At 45.1% G+C, this 19,268-nt stretch overlaps 1 protein-coding gene across 1 annotated transcript in view; it reads right to left on the bottom strand.

Moving 5' to 3' along the window:
• SORCS2 (sortilin related VPS10 domain containing receptor 2) overlaps positions 1-19,268 on the bottom strand; it is an 813,167-nt gene that overhangs the window by 32,151 nt on the left and 761,748 nt on the right. Inside the window, exons 15-17 of the mRNA XM_065404758.1 lie at positions 4,128-4,248; positions 1,801-1,934; positions 929-1,057 (exon numbers count right to left, since the gene is read on the bottom strand). Coding sequence (XP_065260830.1) covers positions 929-1,057; positions 1,801-1,934; positions 4,128-4,248 — 384 coding nt within the window. The remainder of the gene's footprint in view (positions 1-928; positions 1,058-1,800; positions 1,935-4,127; positions 4,249-19,268) is intronic.

Here is a 19,268-nt window from a genome sequence, read left to right as displayed (position 1 = left end):
AGCCCCAGGGGGAGAGGTGTGAAATGCCTCAGTTGCCTTCTCATGGTGCACCTGAGCTGCCTCATGGGCTGCTTCCTACTTCTTTGATCTCTCTTTAGTTTGGGGTGTGGTCGCAGCCCACTTCCCCCAGCGGGAGTTCCCAGTCAGTCCCCGCATTTCAGTCAGTCAACCGAACATTCCCCAGCTCTCGTCCAAGTGTCCAGTTATTCTCCCTCATCAGGGAGTCAGAGGGAAAAGGGTCAGACCCCTATCCTCCCAGTTGGGTCTTACCCACAGTCCAGACCCTCTCCTGTGGATTGCTTTGTCCTCAAAAGCTGCAAAATGGCTTCCTCCCTTCAGATAGCCTCTCCTTCACTCTCCCTCCCTGCCTGACTGTCAGAGTCTCCTTTTGAGTGGATCCTCCATTTGGAACACGCTCTGCACCTGCTGAGAGGTGGGCCCTCTTGGCCCAGTACTGCTCCTTCACTCACTGTAAAGCTCATCACATCCCTAATGAAAAAAAACTCTCAAAATCTCCTTATTTTTTAAGCCTATCTTATGATTTTTGGAGTTTGACAAGATTTGTGGGCGCTTGGGTTTGGCCATGTTTTGTATGTTTGATGCTTTTGCTTTCAAGGATCAGAAAAACCCTTAAAACCTTTTTTTAAAAAGGACATTTTTTAAAAATCAGGACATACCATTTAAAGGGTGCTTTATCAATTAAAAAAAAAAAAAAAAAAATCAAGTTGACAGAGCCCTGGCCCTTCCTGCAAGTCCTAGCCCTTCCCCCCACTGAAACCCTCCTACACACTAAACCTACTTATGGACAATTTTGATGTAAACAATTTAACTATAAAGAGTATTTAATTACTTTTCCCTAAGGCTATGTTGTAATCCTCTGCAGGAGTGCTCTCCCCCCTGAATGCTGGTAAAAGTATCAAATACTTACCCTGTGCTGCTCACATAGGCCTGCCCTAATACGCAATCTTCAGGGGGTGATTCTGGGTTAAACCAAAAGTTAGCAAAGCACTTGCTGGATTCTGATTTCAGAGGTGCTGAACGTTCAAATCCATAATCACTGCAAAACAAACCCAATTAATCTGTTAGCGCCCCTTCTTTATTAGCAAATATGTTTTCTGTGGTTGGATAGAAGTGAGGGAGATCCTTTCTTGAATACTATCTTGTACCAAGCCAACACACAACATGCTGAGCCCAATTCTGCCCTCAGGGTGATTCCAAAGGCAGTGATTTCAGGGCAGAATTGGGTCCAAAAAGTTTTGTGAACTAGTTCCATAGAATTCTCTCTATTGGCAGTTTAGTTTTTTTAAAGGGGTTCTTTTACCACCCTTTTTCCTCCACTTCACTCAGAACTAGAGAGGATTTGTATTAAATACAATAGGTCAAATCCTCTGATCATCATTCAAATTTTGTTCCATGGGAGTTTGCCTGAGTAAAACATCAGGACTTGTCTAGTCAGGTGGAAAAACAAAACAAAGCACCTTACTTCAAAAACGTCAATGCTTTTGTGGTTCTGTTTTTCAAAAGAAACTCCACAGCACTCCGCTTCTGTAGCTCTGCATTTCTCTGCCACGCTATGAAATTCTATATAATTGCTTGCAAAACCCACCAACATAAACAGTAATAGGATTACTGAAGTAATTTTGCCTTTTAAAAAGGAACAGATGGGAAAACAACCTCTCATTCAGATCCTGCTGGGATGTTTTATTGTTTTCAGCTTAGGAAAGTTGTGGGGTTTACACATCCCAGACTCTCACACACTTCATCTTTAGGATAACCCTGAAAATCCATAGAAAGTCTCACCATAAGAAATCAGAGTTTGCACACTCGCAAACTTTGGATGTGAGAGCAGATGTGAAACTCCTCCCTTTAATGCACCAGGATGAAATCTTCCTCTTCCGAAAACTTCTCTGCTGACCCATGATGCAGCGATCACCCTGAACATTAAAGCAGAGGAGTGTAAAAACCAAAGCTATGAGAAGTTTTGTTTTTCTGTGTTTGTTCCAAATTGTACTGTCATGAAGTCCACCCACTTGTGACGTAGACTGTAGCCAGAGAAAGGCTGGTCTTGTGGCTGAAGCACTGGACTCGGGGTCAGGAAATCTGGGTTTAATTCCTGACTCTGTTACAGGCTTCCTGGGTGAACTCTGGCAAGGCATTTAGGTCAAGACTTTTAAGAGTGCCTAGTGATTTTGAGTGTCTGGATTTGTGGTGCCAGATGTGAGACACCTTAAAGGGGCCTGGTTTTTCAGATGGCATTTACTCCACACTTGCTGTAAAACAAGCCTATTTAAGGGGTCTCAGGTTGGGCACTCAAAAACAAAGACTCCTGAAATCTTGGCACTTTTGAACATCTTGTTAATCTCTCTGAGCCTCAGCTTCTCAAATGGGGATACTAATACTTTTTTCCCTTCTACCCTCTTGTATGTCTTGCCTATTTAGACTTTAAGCTCTTCAGGACAGGGACTGTCTCTTACTCTATGCTTGTACAGATCCCTAGCACAATGGAGCCCAGATCTCACTTGGGTCTTTAGGTGCTACTGTAATACAAATAAATAATAGCAGCAATAGTGATTAATGGTTTGAGACAGTGATTTATTTCTGTAGCACAGTTCTGCAACTGTACGCTTATGATTCATTATAATGAATAACAACTGCTTTTTTTTCCTTTTTGTTTGAACACTATCTGAATCATTCACAATACAAATATGGAAAACAGAGTAAACTTCTCCAGATATTTTTTCTAAAAGGCAGAAGTCTAAGGATATGCATTAAAAATATATGGGTAATTGTGGCCCTAATTCTGCAGTTATATGCACAGCTCAGGTACTTTTGCCTGGAGAATGGTCACTTAAACATTTACTGTCAGGAGCGGCACCAGGGTTTTTGCCGCCCTAGGCGGCAGCGCTCCTCCTCTGAGCATTCGGCGGCGGGGGTCCTTCCGCTCCGCGTCTTCGGGGCACTTCGGCGGCGGGTCCCGGAGCGAGTGAAGGACCCGCCGCCGAATTTCCGCCGAAGACCCAGAGTGGAAGGACCCCCCGACACCAAATTTCCGCGGAGGGCGGCAAAATGCCGCCCCCCCAAATCCTGCCACCCTATGCGACCGCCTAGGGTTGCCTAGTGGAAGCGCCGGCCCTGCTTACCGTACTGGTAAGTGGGTATTTTTAAATACTCCATCAATTTTTTAAATAATTTCAGTAGTTTCCAGTTTCTGAAACTCCATGGCGAGATGTAATTCCACTGTCTCAATGTACTTTTCTTGTTAAGGCTAGGGGCTATGTTACATTCTAAGTACACACCTAGCATGCTCCAGGTGAAGAGGAGTATAGCAGTAGTGATAATTTATCCAATGAATAAGTGCTGAAGGAAAGTTTGGTTGAAATACAGAATGGAAGATGAAGAAGAAATGTAGAGAAAGAGGCACAGATAGAGAAAAGGGAATAAATTCACAGGGAGGAGAGTAAAAATAACAATGACAGTGAGCATCATGACTAACAGGGATATATCTCGTTTAATCCAAAAGGATCACAAAGTGGTCTATACAAACAATACACTATAAAGGGAATACTACAGAGAATGTAGTTGCCAAAAATTAAATTTTGCCAGGATACTGGGATAAACATAGCATTAATGCATTAGTATAGAACTGTATTGCCCAAAACAACTGGACTCTAATACATGATTAGTCCACTGAGATTCTGGAATTACTTCTGGTGCTTTACATAAGAGTAGAGTGCCTGGTTGAGAAGTTGGCAGAACATGTAACTGCATGTTCAAATTGCTTCAATCAGTGAGATGGGTTTTAATTTCCAGTGTGTGTCTAACTTTTCACAATCCATCACGACCACCTATTACTGTGGCAAGTAATTAAGTATACTTCCTCCTTCCCCAGCCCAGTTTAGGTAATAAAAGAAACACAAACTATCTCCTGTACAATGACTAAACCATTCTGAAGTCACTGATAAAAACAGCAATGGACTATTTTCATCCTTCCGAAAATCACTCTGGGGTTGTCAAAGCTGGGTGCTGAAATCCACACTCATTAGTGAATGTTTATGCAGTACAACGAATATCAAAGCATTACATAAGCGCTACGTATTATTAATACAAGATCGTTGTGTGTCCAGTACCTGTAGATCTGTGAGGTCCCAAGATTCGTAGTCATCTTCTGTGCACTCCCTAGGGAAAGATGGTCTGAAGTCTACTTTCACCAGCTCCCAGTCTGAACGATAACTGATGTGTCCAAAGACTCTGAACAGAAAGCAAAAGTAAAAACCTTGTGGAAAAGCAGTATCACACTTCAGATTTCTAATTATTATTTTTATTCACTTTCCCCCCACTATTTACAGTGCCCTCTGCTGAAAAAAAAGTGCTGTTTCTTAATTTATCTGCGCTTCCCCCCGCTTTTGATATACATTTTCAGGAGATCTCTATGGGGGGGGGAAACATCTGTCAATTGTCTACTGAACCCTAAGAAACGGTATTGCTAATTTATTAGAGAACTATTTTTTCCAGTAAACTATTCTGGGATTGATGTAGAAATATACATGATTTTAATGAGGGCCTGACATTTAAATTTATTATCCCCTTTATGGTCGACATATCTTATTGCAGAAACTCAAAATAAGAGAGGTTAAGTGTTAGTCATTAGAGAAGTGGAATGGGAGTCAGGACTGGTGGGTTCAATTTCCAACTCCACCACTCATTCATTATGAGACCTTGATGCAAGTTCCTTAGTCTGTCTGTGCCTTACCTTACCTAGCCATAAAATGGTAATATTACTATTGATCAACCTCACAGGGATTTTGTGAGGTTCAATTAGTTAACGATTTGTAATGTAGTCTTAGATTTGGGATAAGTGTAAAGCATGTATTATTGTTCATAATTATTTTTCATCGGTGCATTGCATGAAGAAATTCTGACTCCTGTCCCTAAAGAGTTACATCTAAAGGCTCAGTACCCCCGTAAGCCACAGTAAAGACAGCCCCAAATAGTTAATTTCCTTCTAAGCAAAATGGGAACTTCATTAAAGTTTAAAAACTGGCCTGTGCTTTCAAAGCAGTCACAATGTCCAAAGTGAGGCCATTTATTTCCAAAACAAAATGGAGTAAGTATGACATCCAGCAAAAAATTAGGAAAGATAAGGACTCTATTTGGGTAAAAGTATCTGTGCTCTGAATTAAAGCCTCATTCGGTCTCATGTGGCTTAATTGCCAAAGAATTTAAGTCTGATTCTGAAGTGAACAGTTTCTATTCAGTGCTTCCACAGAGCTCCTATTCCAGGCTCTGGCAGCATCCCCTGACTACTTTACTCCTTTTATTGTGCCCATAAGTTTGGTCAAGTCCACAGTTGAACCATGAGGTAAGTAGAAGATGGGAGGATTTGGGGCCTGCATCCTCTGGGCACTGCAGAGTTCTGTTACATGTGACCTCCTGTCCCCCAGCCCTTAGAAGAGGTAGAACTAAGTTAGGAACAATGATGGGGGAATGGTGGATCTGCAGATTCACCATTGCACATGGATTGCTTCTGTAGATTATGGGCACAAAGGTCTGAGGGCTCCAAGAGGGGTTGTGGTATGGCTCCACAGGCTAAAGCAGTGGTGGGCAACCTGCGGCCCGTCAGGGTAATCTGCGGGCGGGCCACCAGACAGTTTGTTTACATTTGCACGGCTGCCTGCAACTCCCTGTGGCCACAGTTTACCATTCCCGGCCAATGGGAGCTGCGGGAAGCGGTGGCCAGCATGTCCCTGTGGCTCGCGCCGCTTCCCGCAACTTCCATTGGCCGGGAACGGCAAACTGCAGCCACTGGGAGCTACGGGCGGCCATGCAAATGTAAACAAACTGTCTGGTGGCCCGCCCACGGATTACCCTGATGGGCCGCGTGCTGCCCGTGGGCCGCAAGTTGCCCACCACTGGGCTAAAGATTCGGGGAGGATTTGTTCCCTCTTCATTTATAATTCCACATTTGCTCTTCAGGCCCAGTGCAGAGATGTGGATTTTGCCCATGCTGTTACATTATAATGATAGAGCGGTGCATACTCGCGAAAAACTTTGCCGTAACACACGGGGGGGGGGGGGGGGATATCACTGTCTCACTGGCAAATACCAAAGTCCCTCATTAAACAGAAACAGGCATTCCTCCAGTTTGCCTATTTTACTCCCTTTTATAATATATAGCCAGGCTCTGGGATCTGAGCAGTTAGATGACCCGTCTTCTATCCTCTTTCCTCTAACTGTGCCCCAAAGAACCAGGAGTGGCTCAGAGGTAGAAACAACATATACAAAATCTCAAAAATGTTGTGGGACCAATGTGGGTATTATCCTAAAGTTATGGCATCCATTTTTCTCAGGATGTAGATTGCTCATCAGGATCTACAGGATTCACTCCTTTGTAGCTCAGTTTGACAAGGGAGTCATAGTCTGCTATATGCTGATATTCATATGGGAGTTACATACTCTAGATAATGACTACCTAGGTAGTCTCATGGTTTTCACAGTGCCTACTGCAGTATGACTTGCTGGGCTGGCAGGCATGAAGTGCCTTTTGCCATGTTAGATATCTGTTCTTTTTTTCATGCAAGGTACTAAAATAATGCAGACTTCATGTTCTGCTAATGCAGCTATCTGCCTCTGTGACTCCTTCCTAAGCAGTTTGTCACCTGGGCAATATGGAACCTTTCAATCTGTTCATATTTTCCTTTTTTTGACACAGGTGCCAAGAAGTGTGATCAAGTGCATGGTTCCAATGCCTCACTGCCAGGGCTGGCTCTGGCTTTTTTGCCGCCCCAGGCAAAAGAGCCTCCGCCCCCCCCCTGCAGCCGGAGGGAGGGCGCCGGGGGGGGAGGGCGGACGGAGCCCTGGGAGGAGGGCGGCGAGCCCCGGTGGGGGCTCCGCTCACCCCCTGGCGGCCGGGGGGAGGGCGCCGGGGGGAGGGCGGCGAGCCCGGCCGTGGCCCCGCTCTCCCCGGCGGCCGGAGCGCCGCGCCGCCCCCCTCCAGGTGCCGCCCCTAGCACAAGCTTGGTGGGCTGGTGCCTGGAGCCGGCCCTGCTCACTGCTGACTCAGAAAAAAGGATTTCCTACAGAACAAATACATTTTCAATATTATTCACACTATCCTCTTCTTCTATGCCCAGAACCTTCATTAGTTGATGGTGACCAGGTACAGTGAGTAGGTACACTGTCAACCTAGCATACAAACATTGGTGTGAGCAGGTAATGTCCATGAGCTTTGTTTAGGTGGAGGTCAGAGATCCCATTCAAGAACATTCAGGCTACTGGACTATTCATAATGGATGAATATGTTTCACAGGGGTGCCATGGTCCAGCTCTGACATAAATGGAGGTTACTTTACTGTTACTTCATTGTGTAGTCCCTATCTGTATTCCACATGTGGGTATGCTTGCATTCCATGTACCTGAGATTAGAGATTTGTTGAAAGCAGTGTCCGTTGTTCCACACCTGTGCAGTTGTTTTCCTTGTGTTCTGAAATAAGGGTATAAGTGGCAGTGTGAACTGATGCCTCTCCAGTCCCTCTTCTCACCATGAATCAGATAAGATTTGCTGCAGAGGGGAAGGAGAGTGGGTCGTGGAATACAGATAGGGATGACATCTCAAAGAACTTCTAGTTACAGGTAAGTAATGTTCATTTCTTCTTCAACAGCAGAAAAGTGCAAGCTTAAGGTCCAACTGTGGTGTTGGTTTCATTATCAGCTGGAAGGCTCCAGTGAAGCCTTTCAGGAATCCGAGGGTTGTTGGGTGAGAAAAAACAGTATGGTCATCCACTGAAGGACAGAAGGCACTAATTCTTGCAAGTTGGACATGCAGTGAATTAACAGAAGGTGCAACTTCCTGAGGTGAAGGATGTAGTCTAGGATAGCAGGAGTACTCTCCGTCTCTGAGGACAAATGGTTCTTTTGCATCTAAGCGGAGAAATGTTTCCATTTAGCCAAATAGCATTTCCTGGTTGACTCTTACCCGCTTTGATTAAGAATGGATTGAATGTTCTCTGAACATGAACTCTCCAAGTCTAATGTCCATCTAAATACCAGGCTGCGAGGCAGAGTGGGCCTGGTTTGGGGTGTCTAGTCTTGCCATTTTCCTGGGTCACCAGTTCCAGGAAGGATCACATGGCAATGGGAGGGTAGATTGATATCCACATCAACTCTGGGAACCAGAATTGTCTGGGCCACTTGGGTGTGATGAGAATGACTCTAGCTTTGTTGTGGTGAATCTTTCACAGCACCTGGAGCAGTAGTAGAATGGGAGGAAAGGCATACCTCAGGTGGTCTGTCCAGAATAATAGAAGGGCATCACTCTTAGATCCCTGCCCAGACCTGTTCTGGAGAAATAATGGATGAATTTCTTGTTTGTCTGTGAGACAAACAGGTCCTAGGATGGCATTCCCTATTGGTGAAAATCTTTTTCAGGATGGAACTGTGTAACTCCCATTCGTGGTCTGTGGAGAAGTGTCTGCTGATTGTCCTCCAGAGAATTCTGTGCACCTGGTAGGTATGTGGTCAAGAGTGTTTTGCAGTTTCTAATGCACCCATTCCATAAGTTGTCTGCCTCTACACACAGAGAAGGGATCTTGCTCCACCCGGTTTGTTTATGTAGAATACACTCATTATGTTATCTAATATTACCTGGATATGGTGGGACCAAATAAGTGGAAGGAGTGCATTGCAGGCTAGGGGGACTGCTCTCAGCTCTAATAGATAGATATGCAACCTGGAGGGTCCATCTGGGATCCTCATCCTATGAGGGATGCATCCATGATAATGGTCACATTTAGTGTGGGTGCAATGAAAGATATTCCCACATGCACTTGCTGTGGACAAGAGAACAGCCTTGGCAGGAACTGTTACCTTGATGTTGTCTCTGTCTGGAGAGTAAACAGATCAGAGTTAGACCTACAGATAATGGAGATGGAGCCTGGCAAACGGAGTTACTTAAGTACACCAGGTCATGTGTCCTAGTAGGGAAAGACAGACCTTGACTATGGTTTGAGGACTGAGAGTGACTTTTCTTTTCAAGTTGTTCATGGCATGGAATTTCTCCATAGGTCGGTAGGCCACGGCTGAGATCAAATGTAGGGTCACCTCTATAAAGTATATAGTGCTTGTGGGAGTCAAAGTGGTCTTTTCTTTGTTGATGCAGACTCCCAAGGATGCCAGGAGACTGAATAAAAATATGGTTGCTGATTGGACTTCCTGTCTGGATTTGCCCATTAGCAGCCAACTGTCCAGGAGTGGGAACATGGTGTAACCATGTTGTCTCACCTCAGCTGCCACTACTGAGAAGACCTTTATGAAGACCCAGGGCGCTGTGGCTAGTCCAAACAGAAGTACTCTGAACTAGTAGTGTTCTTGTCTTACCAGAAACCCAAGGAACCTTCTCTGGGCACTGATGAATGTCTACACAAAAATAAGCACCTTTCATGTCAAGAGCCACAACCCACATGCCCTCTTCTAAGGAGTGGGTTATTGATCCCAACATAATCATTCAGAATTTTGACTTGTAAATAAAAACATTTAACTGTTGGAAGATACAGAATGGGTTGCCCACCTCCATTTTTATGGGAACTACAAAGTAGAACCTCTTTCTTGATGGTGATGAAGCACTTGCTCTATGGTCCCTTACTGAAGGACAGAAACCACCTACTGATGGAGAATTTCCTAGTGAGAGTGGTCCCTAAAAAGGGGCTGAGGAGGGGATTAGCAAGGGGGAGAGGAGAGAAACTTGATAGCATAGCTGAAGTGAATGAATTTCAGTACCCACTTGTCTGTTGTTATTGCCCTCCAATTGTGCACAAAAAGGGTGAGATGATCACCAAAGGTTTGGGAGACAGTATGTAATGGCATCAATGGAGGTACATTGTTCTTGAATGTCCCATCAAAATGAACGCCTTGGTGACCGGTGGGGTTGAGCAGCAGCAGATGAGATGGAGGAAGTGGGGTATTTGGGGGTTGGACCCTCTGCTGTTTATGTGATGGTTTGTAAGGGCACTGGTGATAAAATGCCTGGGGGCTAGGTTTGTAAGTTTGCTTGAGGTGTTTCCTCTTTGGTGCCGGGGTGTAAATGTCCAGGGAATGGAGGATTATCCAAGAGTTGTTAAGGGAATGAAATGACTCATTGATCTTCTCACTGAAGAGATTAGACTCAGCCAGGGTAAGTCCTCAATGGTATTCTGAACCTCCCAGGGAAACCCCAAAGAGTGAAGCCACAATGTGGACCTCATGACAGTGGCTGGGGCAATGGCTCTAGATGCAGTACATGCTGCATCCACTGCTGCCTGTGGCAATGTCTTAGCCATCAGCTTGCTTTCATTGATGAGGGGTTGGAATCAGGATCTGTCCTCCTGGGAAAGTTTATCTCTGAATGCCACAAATTTAGTGTAATTTGTGAAATAATATTTCACTAACAGGGCCTGATAGTTAGCAATTCTGTATTGGAGGCTTGTAGATGAAAATACCTTCTTCCCCAAAAGGTCAAGGTGTTTATCACCCTTGTTAGATGGGTTGACATGGAGTCCTGTAATCTGGATTGCTCTGTGGCTGCCTGTACTACCAAGGAATTAGGTGCTGGGTGGGTAAACAGGAACTCTGCCCCTTTCGCTGGAACAAAATAATGCTTTCCCACCCTTTTTGGGTTGGAGCACAGGAGGCAGGAGTATGTCACACTGGGCTAGTCAGTTCCATAATGGCCGTGTTCACTGGGAGAGCCATGTTGCTAGGGCTAGAGGGTTGAAGGATGTCCAGGAGTCTATGCTGCATGTCACAGACTCCCTCAAGAGAGATCCGTTGCAGCCCTCTGTAAAAGCTCCTGGCATTGCCTGTGGGGATAGGGATAATGGGTGGCGATGGGGATAATTGAGCAATAGCTTCATTAGGTGAAGAGGATGATACACCCATTGGAACCATCAGATCTGCCTCCGCCACATACTCTGATGGAGCCTGTTGGTACTGGCTAGGGAAGGCGGTTGCTGCGATTCCTGCATGGTGTCTAGTATATGGATTCCATGGTCCCAATTAAGGCCAATATGAGGAGATAATGAGCAGTGGGGGCCCTCAAAGCATTGGGTTTCAAAGGTCCCTTTGGTTGTCATGTCTGAGAGGAGGATGGCTCCAAGTTCTCCTAAAGGTTCTGTCCAGACTGGTCTCTCTCAAAGGGGGGCAGGCTCATCCAGAACATGAGCTGATTTCTGCATCAGAGTAATCTAATGTTTTACTGGAAGTGCTGAAGGAAGAATGCTCTGACTTGTAGATGTAGTGGAGTTTCCTCTGATGGATTCCTCTAAATGGTTTCCTCTGTTGTACCGATGTCTCTGAGGAGGACCAGACCTGATAGAAGAGGGGATTGCAAGTACAGTAAGGCAAAAATACCCCTCAGGAAGTAAAGGTCTCAGTTCATCCCTGTGTTTGGGGAGTACGGGAGGTTGGTACAGATAGATCCCATGCATCGGAAGGCAGATCCATCATCAGCTGAAGTGGTACCATGGAAGGGAAGTCCAGCATGGTACTCCTGGATGGAGCTGTTGGACATATCTTCACTGCTATAATGATCAACATCCATAAAAAGCACCTTTCAAGATCCACAGGCCCTACACATGCCTATCACAACATGTGGTATACCTCACCCAGTGCTTTAAATGCACCAACAACAACTATATGGGTGAAACCAGATAATCACTACACTCCCGAATGAACTCACACAGGAAAATAACACACAAAAACACCACATATATCACCTGTGGGTGAACACTTTTCACATCTGACCCATCAGTCCTCAGCCTCAAAGGAAACTTGCACAACACTTTCAAAAAATGAACCTGGGAGCTTAAATTCATAACTTTGCTAGACACTAAACATCATGGTCTTAATAAAGACACTGGATTTATTGCTTATGACAACAATCTGTAATCCACTACCCCCCTTTTTGTCCTGGGACTCCAGGAAGGTTAGGGGCCACTTCATCTTGAATTGTCCCTTACAATACGTGCCAACTATTGTTTATGCTAAACTATATGATTGATCTTGTATTTAGCTGTGACACTCTAAGTACCTTTTCAGACCTGAAGAAGAGCTCTGTGTAGCTTGAAAGTTTGTCTCTCTTATCAATAGAAATTGGTCTGATTAAAGATATTACCTCACTTGCCCCATCTATTTATAAACTATTAAAACAGTGAAACTACTAGGACTTTAAAACTATGTACTATTGATCGATCGATGTCCTGAAAGAACAAGGATCACTGTGAACACGGAGAATTCTGACTCAGACAGTAAACAGGTGACACTGTAATAAAATGTGGGTTCATAAATACAGATGCTACATTTATTAAGTAATCCACATAGATGTAACATGGGCAGTAGATCTGACTCCCTTCGGTGCCAAAATTACAGACCTCTACTATATGAATTAAAAGAGAATTTCTATTAGCTAACAGGAGTGACAGGACCTACGATCTTCCCAGCAGGCCACCTGCTCAAAGGAGAAACATAGATGCACATGGGGGCTGGTTTGATTCCATCTAGTTAAGATCAATGTTAGATAAAACACCGCACGCACATCACATGTTCAACCTTCCCCATGGTAAAGTATAACTCATCCTTGAGCTTCTGGGGTTCACATGTCCCAATCTGTAACAATCCATGGCTTCATATATTCAATAGAGGAAAACATGATCACCTATTAAAATAACCACATCCAGCCTTGGCGAGAGACATCATGGGCTAGATTTTCAAAACAGCTTAGCACCCAGTGGGCATCCACCCTACTGAGCTGCTTTCAAGATTTGGCCCCATGAGTCCTGTTATCTATATCTATAACAAACTGCTAACACCAGAGTTAAACTAAAGTTGCATTCTCTAGAAGAAAGAAATGAAGACACACTCTAAACGGGATCCCAAGAAAACCAACATCAGATCCTTCATTTTTGGCCTATCACGAAACCAATAATAATCTAATTGCTCACGTGCAAAATATTTATGTTCAATAAAATCATATGAGGGAAAAATGGAATGGTGGAGACAGTGTAAGTGATGATTATAAGATAAATACCAAGATGATATTAATTCATTAGCTAGTAAAACATTCTACTTGATTAATTGGATTTCATTAGAAAGCCATCAAATCAATTCTGTAGTAACCATGAAAGATGGTGCCGACATAAATAATTTTTGAAAGAAATTCCAATTACCTTAGAAATTCATTTACTTATATTTGCTAGAATTTGGGATCCATAAATTTAAATTCAGTGTTCCAGTTGCCATAACAACTTAATACATTTGTACCAAGTTCATTTATGCGCACATCATTTTTTAATTTGATTGCATCATTTGGTGGCTAAGACAGGATTAATGTAGTTTTTAAGCTAACTCATTTAAACTTTGTTCTTGAGGGATGCTGGCTATTTCTGTCTCTGATAAGGCTCGTAATCAGGGGGAACTAATTTAACAGGAATTAAACAGAATGATATTTTCTTACACTTATTTTCTCTACAGCAGAGACTCTACAGAAGAGGCTCTTATTTCACATTAATAATAATACTATCACTTCTTTAGGACTTTCCATCTGAACTTGAACCACCTTACTGAAGCTATGTTATTTACTTAAATGTATACAAGCACCTCAGAATACTCCTTAGTTACAGGGAAGTACTTATTTTTTTAGTTTACATAGTAGAAAAGGAGGAACAGACTGGTTAAGCAACTTTCTTAAGATTCCCTAGTAAATATGGGACAGAGCTCGGAAAAGGACCCATACTCCCATAGTTGTTATTCAATCACCTCACTTGGTTTCCTCTTGCTCTTCAGATTTCTGATTGAATCATAAGAAAAAAACATTATATGCTGTGCTGATCATAAAACATTCTCAAGTATTCAAAGCTTTTCCAAGGTTCGAAGGGAGTCTTCAGCTGGAGTTTGGCATTTAGTCCCCTTCAATAGACCCTTGAAAAACTGCGGATATCCGCTTTATATCCACAGAGGTCCGCGGACCATGTTTGCAGATTGTGGATCAGATGTGGATACAAATTTTGTATCTGTGCAGGGCTCTACCCTTCAAGTCCTATGAAACTCCCTGCCTAAATCACTTGCAAAATGGATAGCAAAGTCTTCATTTAAATGGATGCATCCATGGAAATAAATTATGCTGCAAAGTGTGATTAGGGATTTGCTCGTGATAACAAGGCTTCCTTTCCTGCATTAAATATATTAGCTATGACTGGGACTGTCTGAGGACTTACTGTCTCAGGAAAATACGTTTTAAACTGTTTCACATTTCAGCAATTATTATTCTGGGGCTAATGCAATTTCAGATTCAGTATTTAACCAAATTTATGGCCAGCTTGACATATTTTACGATGGGTATGAAATCCCTTTTTGGGACTCCAACATAAGAGTAGACAGATCACAGGCTACATTCACTAAGGCTTGGTCTACACTTACCCCCCAATTCGAACTAAGGTACGCAACTTCAGCTACGTGAATAACGTAGCTGAAGTTCGAAGTACCTTAGTTCGAACTTACCTCGGTCCACACGCGGCAGGCAGGCTCCCCCGTCGACGCCGCGGTTCCCCCGTCGATGCCGCGGTACTCCTCTCGTCTAGCTGGAGTACCGCAGTCGACGGCGATCACTTCCTGGTTTGACTTATCGCGTCCAGACAAGACGCGATAAGTCGAACCCAGAACTTCGATTCCCAGCCGCCGAACTAGCGGCTGGGTGTAGACATACCCTTAGAGTGTGGGTATCACCATAATGTAACCAAAGCAACTACAGCAATATATGATCAAATGGATTAAAAGCCCAGTTAGGATTTAAATAAAACATGTAATTATTTTTATTTTAGATCAAGATTCCTAATTCCCAGCCCATCTTCACTGTTTGGTTGATATAGGAACTAGAAGGGGAATGTTCTCCTGAAACAGGAAATAGTACATCGTAGCATCACACACTGAATTGATACAGACTTGGATAATTGTGAAGAGTTCCACGTCACAAAGGAATAGCTACAGCCTGTAAGCAGCATATTGGGCCACTGCTACCACATGGGAAGGGCAATTGACCCATTAAGAATCCCAAATTGTGTCCCCTAAGTAGAGGCAGCAGCAACAAATCTAGTCAGTTCCTCCAAATGTTTCCCTCTAATATGTAACCCACTAATATCACTGCTATCTTGTCTGGATCAAGCTTACACTAGCTGGTTTTCATCCAAGATCCTGCTTCCACTAGGGTCTATGAAAGCTGAGTTTAATGAAAGAGAGGCAACTGAATATCAACTCTGATAGTACTGCAGTCCAAAGAGCTCACGACCTCCCTCAGCAGCCATATAATCATGTTAAAAATCAGGAGTGACAGGATGGAACCTTGCAAGACCCCAGCAAAGAACTCTGTAGGAAGATGAGCAGTTGCTGATATCCAACATGGTGGTGCTTCAATGCATGAAGGAATAGAATCCCTGTAAGGAAACTCCCTTCAGGAAATCCCTACATCTGGCCTGTGACGGGGTGTATCAACCTCTCCCTCTTGGCCAAGGAGGCCAGGCCACCTCGGCTCTGCTGGGGATGCTCCAACTGGAGACAGGCTATAAAAAGCAGCAGAGCAGCTCAGTTTGGGCTGACCACCGGCGGGAAAGAGGTGTGCTGCTGATACTCCTGGGGGAGGACTGCCTGCATTCCAGGAAGCGAAGGCCAACCAGAGATGAACCCCAACGCACAGGCTCGGGACGCCACAGAGAGGGGAGAGGCTGCGGAGACCAAGAGATGGCAAAGTGCAGAGTGTCAGGTAGGAAGTGACCCAGGGAAACTTGGTGGGGAAGCGGTTGTAGAACCAGAGACAGGCTCAGCGTGTTTCAGTAGGATCCCCGCCGAGCAGGTGGCAGCAGGGCCGGCTTTAGGCCGATTTCCCCGATTCCCTGGAATTGGGCCCCATGGGTAAGAGGGCCCCGTGCCTTAGGCTCACCCAGCGGGGGTCCACTTTGGCGGCGGCGGGACTCTTCGGTGGCATTTCGGCGGCGGGGGGTCCTTCAGTGCTGTGGAAGACGCAGAGCGGCCCCCCTGCCGCTGAAGTACCACCGAAGATCCGGACCGTGGAATCGGGCCCCGCAGGTCCTAAAGCCGGCCCTGGGTGGCAGGCAACCCCGCCACCGACAGGGCGCTGGTTTGGGACCTGGTGGAGAGGGCGGGCCAACGTCCCCTATCCTGGCCACCACCCACCCTGGTGTGGTGGCCCAGCTTACTAGCACTATTGACTCTGGCCACTAGGCCACACCGCCCTGATAGCAGGGGCCATATTATTGACTCTGACCACTAGGCGTCACTGCCCTGATAACCAGGGCCATATTACTGACTTTGGATGCTAGGCCACACTGCCCTGATCGCAAGAGTCGCATCACTGACTAAGGCCACAGGGCCACGCAGCCCCGTGACTGTGGACAATCCTATAGATACTACTGCGGGGCTGTAATGCACCCCGCCCATGCCCCAAAGGGTGGCGGGTATATCAACCCTGTGACATGGCCCAACAAGTAGGTCCCGAAGTCCTTGTGGCCTGCTCTATCAAAGATGCCACAGATACCAGGGCTATATTGCAATCCTAACTAAACTAGGCTTTGGGGTACAATAATGTATATTGTTTATGTTTTTTTTTTAAATAACAGGTTTGAAACCTTCCCTATGTAAGCTGCTTACTTCTAAGAGAGTTGTCAGTATTTCACACATACATAAAATTCCTCCTTTTTCCACTAAGTGGGGCCATTACTCAACTCAGTGCTAATAAGTACAAGACAGACCTTCCCCCCCCCCGCCCCCCAATGCAATATACTGTAAAGTATAACATTATGTAGTAGTAATTTTCACTTTTTAAGCTTAAGACAAAATAAAAATGACTGTATTAGAGTATGTGTTATTTTAAATAAACTTACTGTACTTATTTCATTTAATTCAGAAAAAAACCCTAGCAAACCCTCACTGAATTAACAATAAATGCTGAAATGTGGTTCTTTACTTACAGAACTCAAATACAAGATAACTGCATATTGAGTCCTACATGGCACAGGTTCTCTCCACAATATATATACTTCACAGTGGTCAAAACTTCTAGCTACATCAAAAGTAGAACAGAGTGGAATGCATATTTTTTGTCATTTGCATGTATCTATTTTGGATATGGTTGGAGAGATGGTTTAATGTTTTAAGATTTAGATATAAAATACAGGTTCAAGTCACAGCCAAAGTTGGCTCAGTCCAACCCCTGTCCTCCCTAAGGAGAACTCTGTGTAACTCAAAAGCTTGTCTCTTTCACCAACATAAGTTGGTCCAAAAAAGATATTACCTCACCCACCTTGTCTCTCCAACCTCCTTAGGTAGATAAACAAAATACACTGGTGTAACAGAGCCCGGACTCACCCCTGCGGCGCCTCCTGCTGGTCGTCCAGGGAATTAGCTCACCAGCCTCTGGAGCGCCCTCTGCAGGCCGGTGATCCGCCTTGTCCTCTGCACTGGCCCCCCGTGTCCATCCCAGGACCCCGGTGCCCTTTGCTCTGGGTGCTGCCCCCTGGCAGTACCCACACGCTAGGTCTCCCCTCCCAGGGGAACCCCCACCCACTATCCCTACCTCACCTCAGAATAAGGCCACTGCCAGTCACCAACTAGCCCCCGCTCCCTGGAGCGGACTGCAGTATAGGCCACTCATCACAGGTAAGGTTGGGTTTGGACCTGCTGCCTTGGCCTAGCCCTGGGCTGCCCTCTGCAACCCACAGTACCCCTTAGCCTATTACCAGGCCGCAGCCCGGGGCTATCCAGGCTGGAGCTCCCCAGCCCTGCTCCACTACAGGTACCCTGTCTAGCTCCCTGCAGCCAGGCCCTTCTCTCTCTGAAGGCAGAGAGAGACTGTTTGGGCTCCTGGCTCCGAGCCTCTCTTATACAGGCCAGCTGGGGCCTGATTGGGGCATGGCCCAGCTGTGGCTACTTCCCCAATCAGCCCAGTAGCTTTTCCCTTTGCCCCAGCCCTCTGCCAGGGCTGTTTTAAACCCTTCAGGCAGGAGCCGGGTAGCCACCCCGCTACAACTGGGTTTGTGATTGTTTCTTCCATTAAAGAACTATTCCTACCTTTGCTTTCAGTGGGGCACAGACTCGGGATCTTATTGGGTCCAATGATGCCTTTTTCCATAATGTTTATTGTGTATCTATCTTTTGGATGAAATCTTAAAAGCCGAGGGGGAAATCCTGACCCTATTTAATTCAATGCGGCCAGGATTTCGCCCTGGGATTGTATCTGCTCTGTGTATACCTACAAGATCCCATGACATTTTTTGAAGGAACATGCATTAGCCCTGGAAAGCTTGACCAAAATGTACCCTCCCCACACACACTGTTGCACACCCACCACTGGTTATTGCCCTCCTACACCAGAGGTGGTTACATCTCTTGTGATGTATGCAGAGTACATGGATCCTGCAGTCTTTATTTGGACAAAATTTCTATTGATGGTGGGGAGGAGGGAACAGACCCCCAAAACACAATTAGAATTTTGTCCAAGTAAGAGATGCAGAAGCAGTTCCCTAGTTTGTAATGTGCTTTGGGGATCCCTCATAATGGAAGATACTATAATCAATTTGCTATCAGTGCCATGATTATTACTATGTACCAATTTGTCTTGTCAGCAGAAAACTCAGCCTCTGTCTTATACCATGGAAGAGGTGGAAGATATTTTTCTACAGAAAAGTATACCAGTGGATGACATTACTCAGAAGAAGCAAGTTACTGTAAAAATCAATCACTGACCCGAGAAGTGTGAGATTTTAAAGGGAGGATCTGAGCTCCTTAGACTAAGGGTATGTCCACATGGCAATTGAAGGCATGACTGCAGCTTGTAGAGGCATACCTGTGCTAGCTTGAGTTTAGCTAGCACAGCTAAAAGTAGCAGTGAAGCCGCAGCAGTGCAGATTTCAGTGTGGACTGCACAGGCTTGCCCAGAACTCTGCGCACATACTCCTGATCCTAGCCCACTTCTATCTTCAGCCAAACCAGCTAGACGGAAGTTAGTACAGGTACACCTACCTGAGCTGCAATCACATCTCCACTTGCACCGTAGCCAGGCCCTTAGTCAGGAAGTATAACAGAACGTTTTGGACATGAAATCAAACAGGACAACAGTGGGCAGGCAAGGGCACTCATGGGGAAAGAGGGGGAAATGTGTTAAGCATTAGGCAGGTGAGGTAAGCAAGTTGAAATAAATACAACTAGCAACACATTTTGCAGGTTTTCTTCCCTTT

This window comes from Emys orbicularis, chromosome 5 (assembly GCF_028017835.1).
Source record: "Emys orbicularis isolate rEmyOrb1 chromosome 5, rEmyOrb1.hap1, whole genome shotgun sequence".
NCBI classification, from domain to species: Eukaryota; Metazoa; Chordata; order Testudines; family Emydidae; genus Emys; species Emys orbicularis.
The sequence above is the reverse complement of the archived record's forward strand: the minus strand, read 5'-3'. Positions and strand labels throughout refer to the sequence as shown.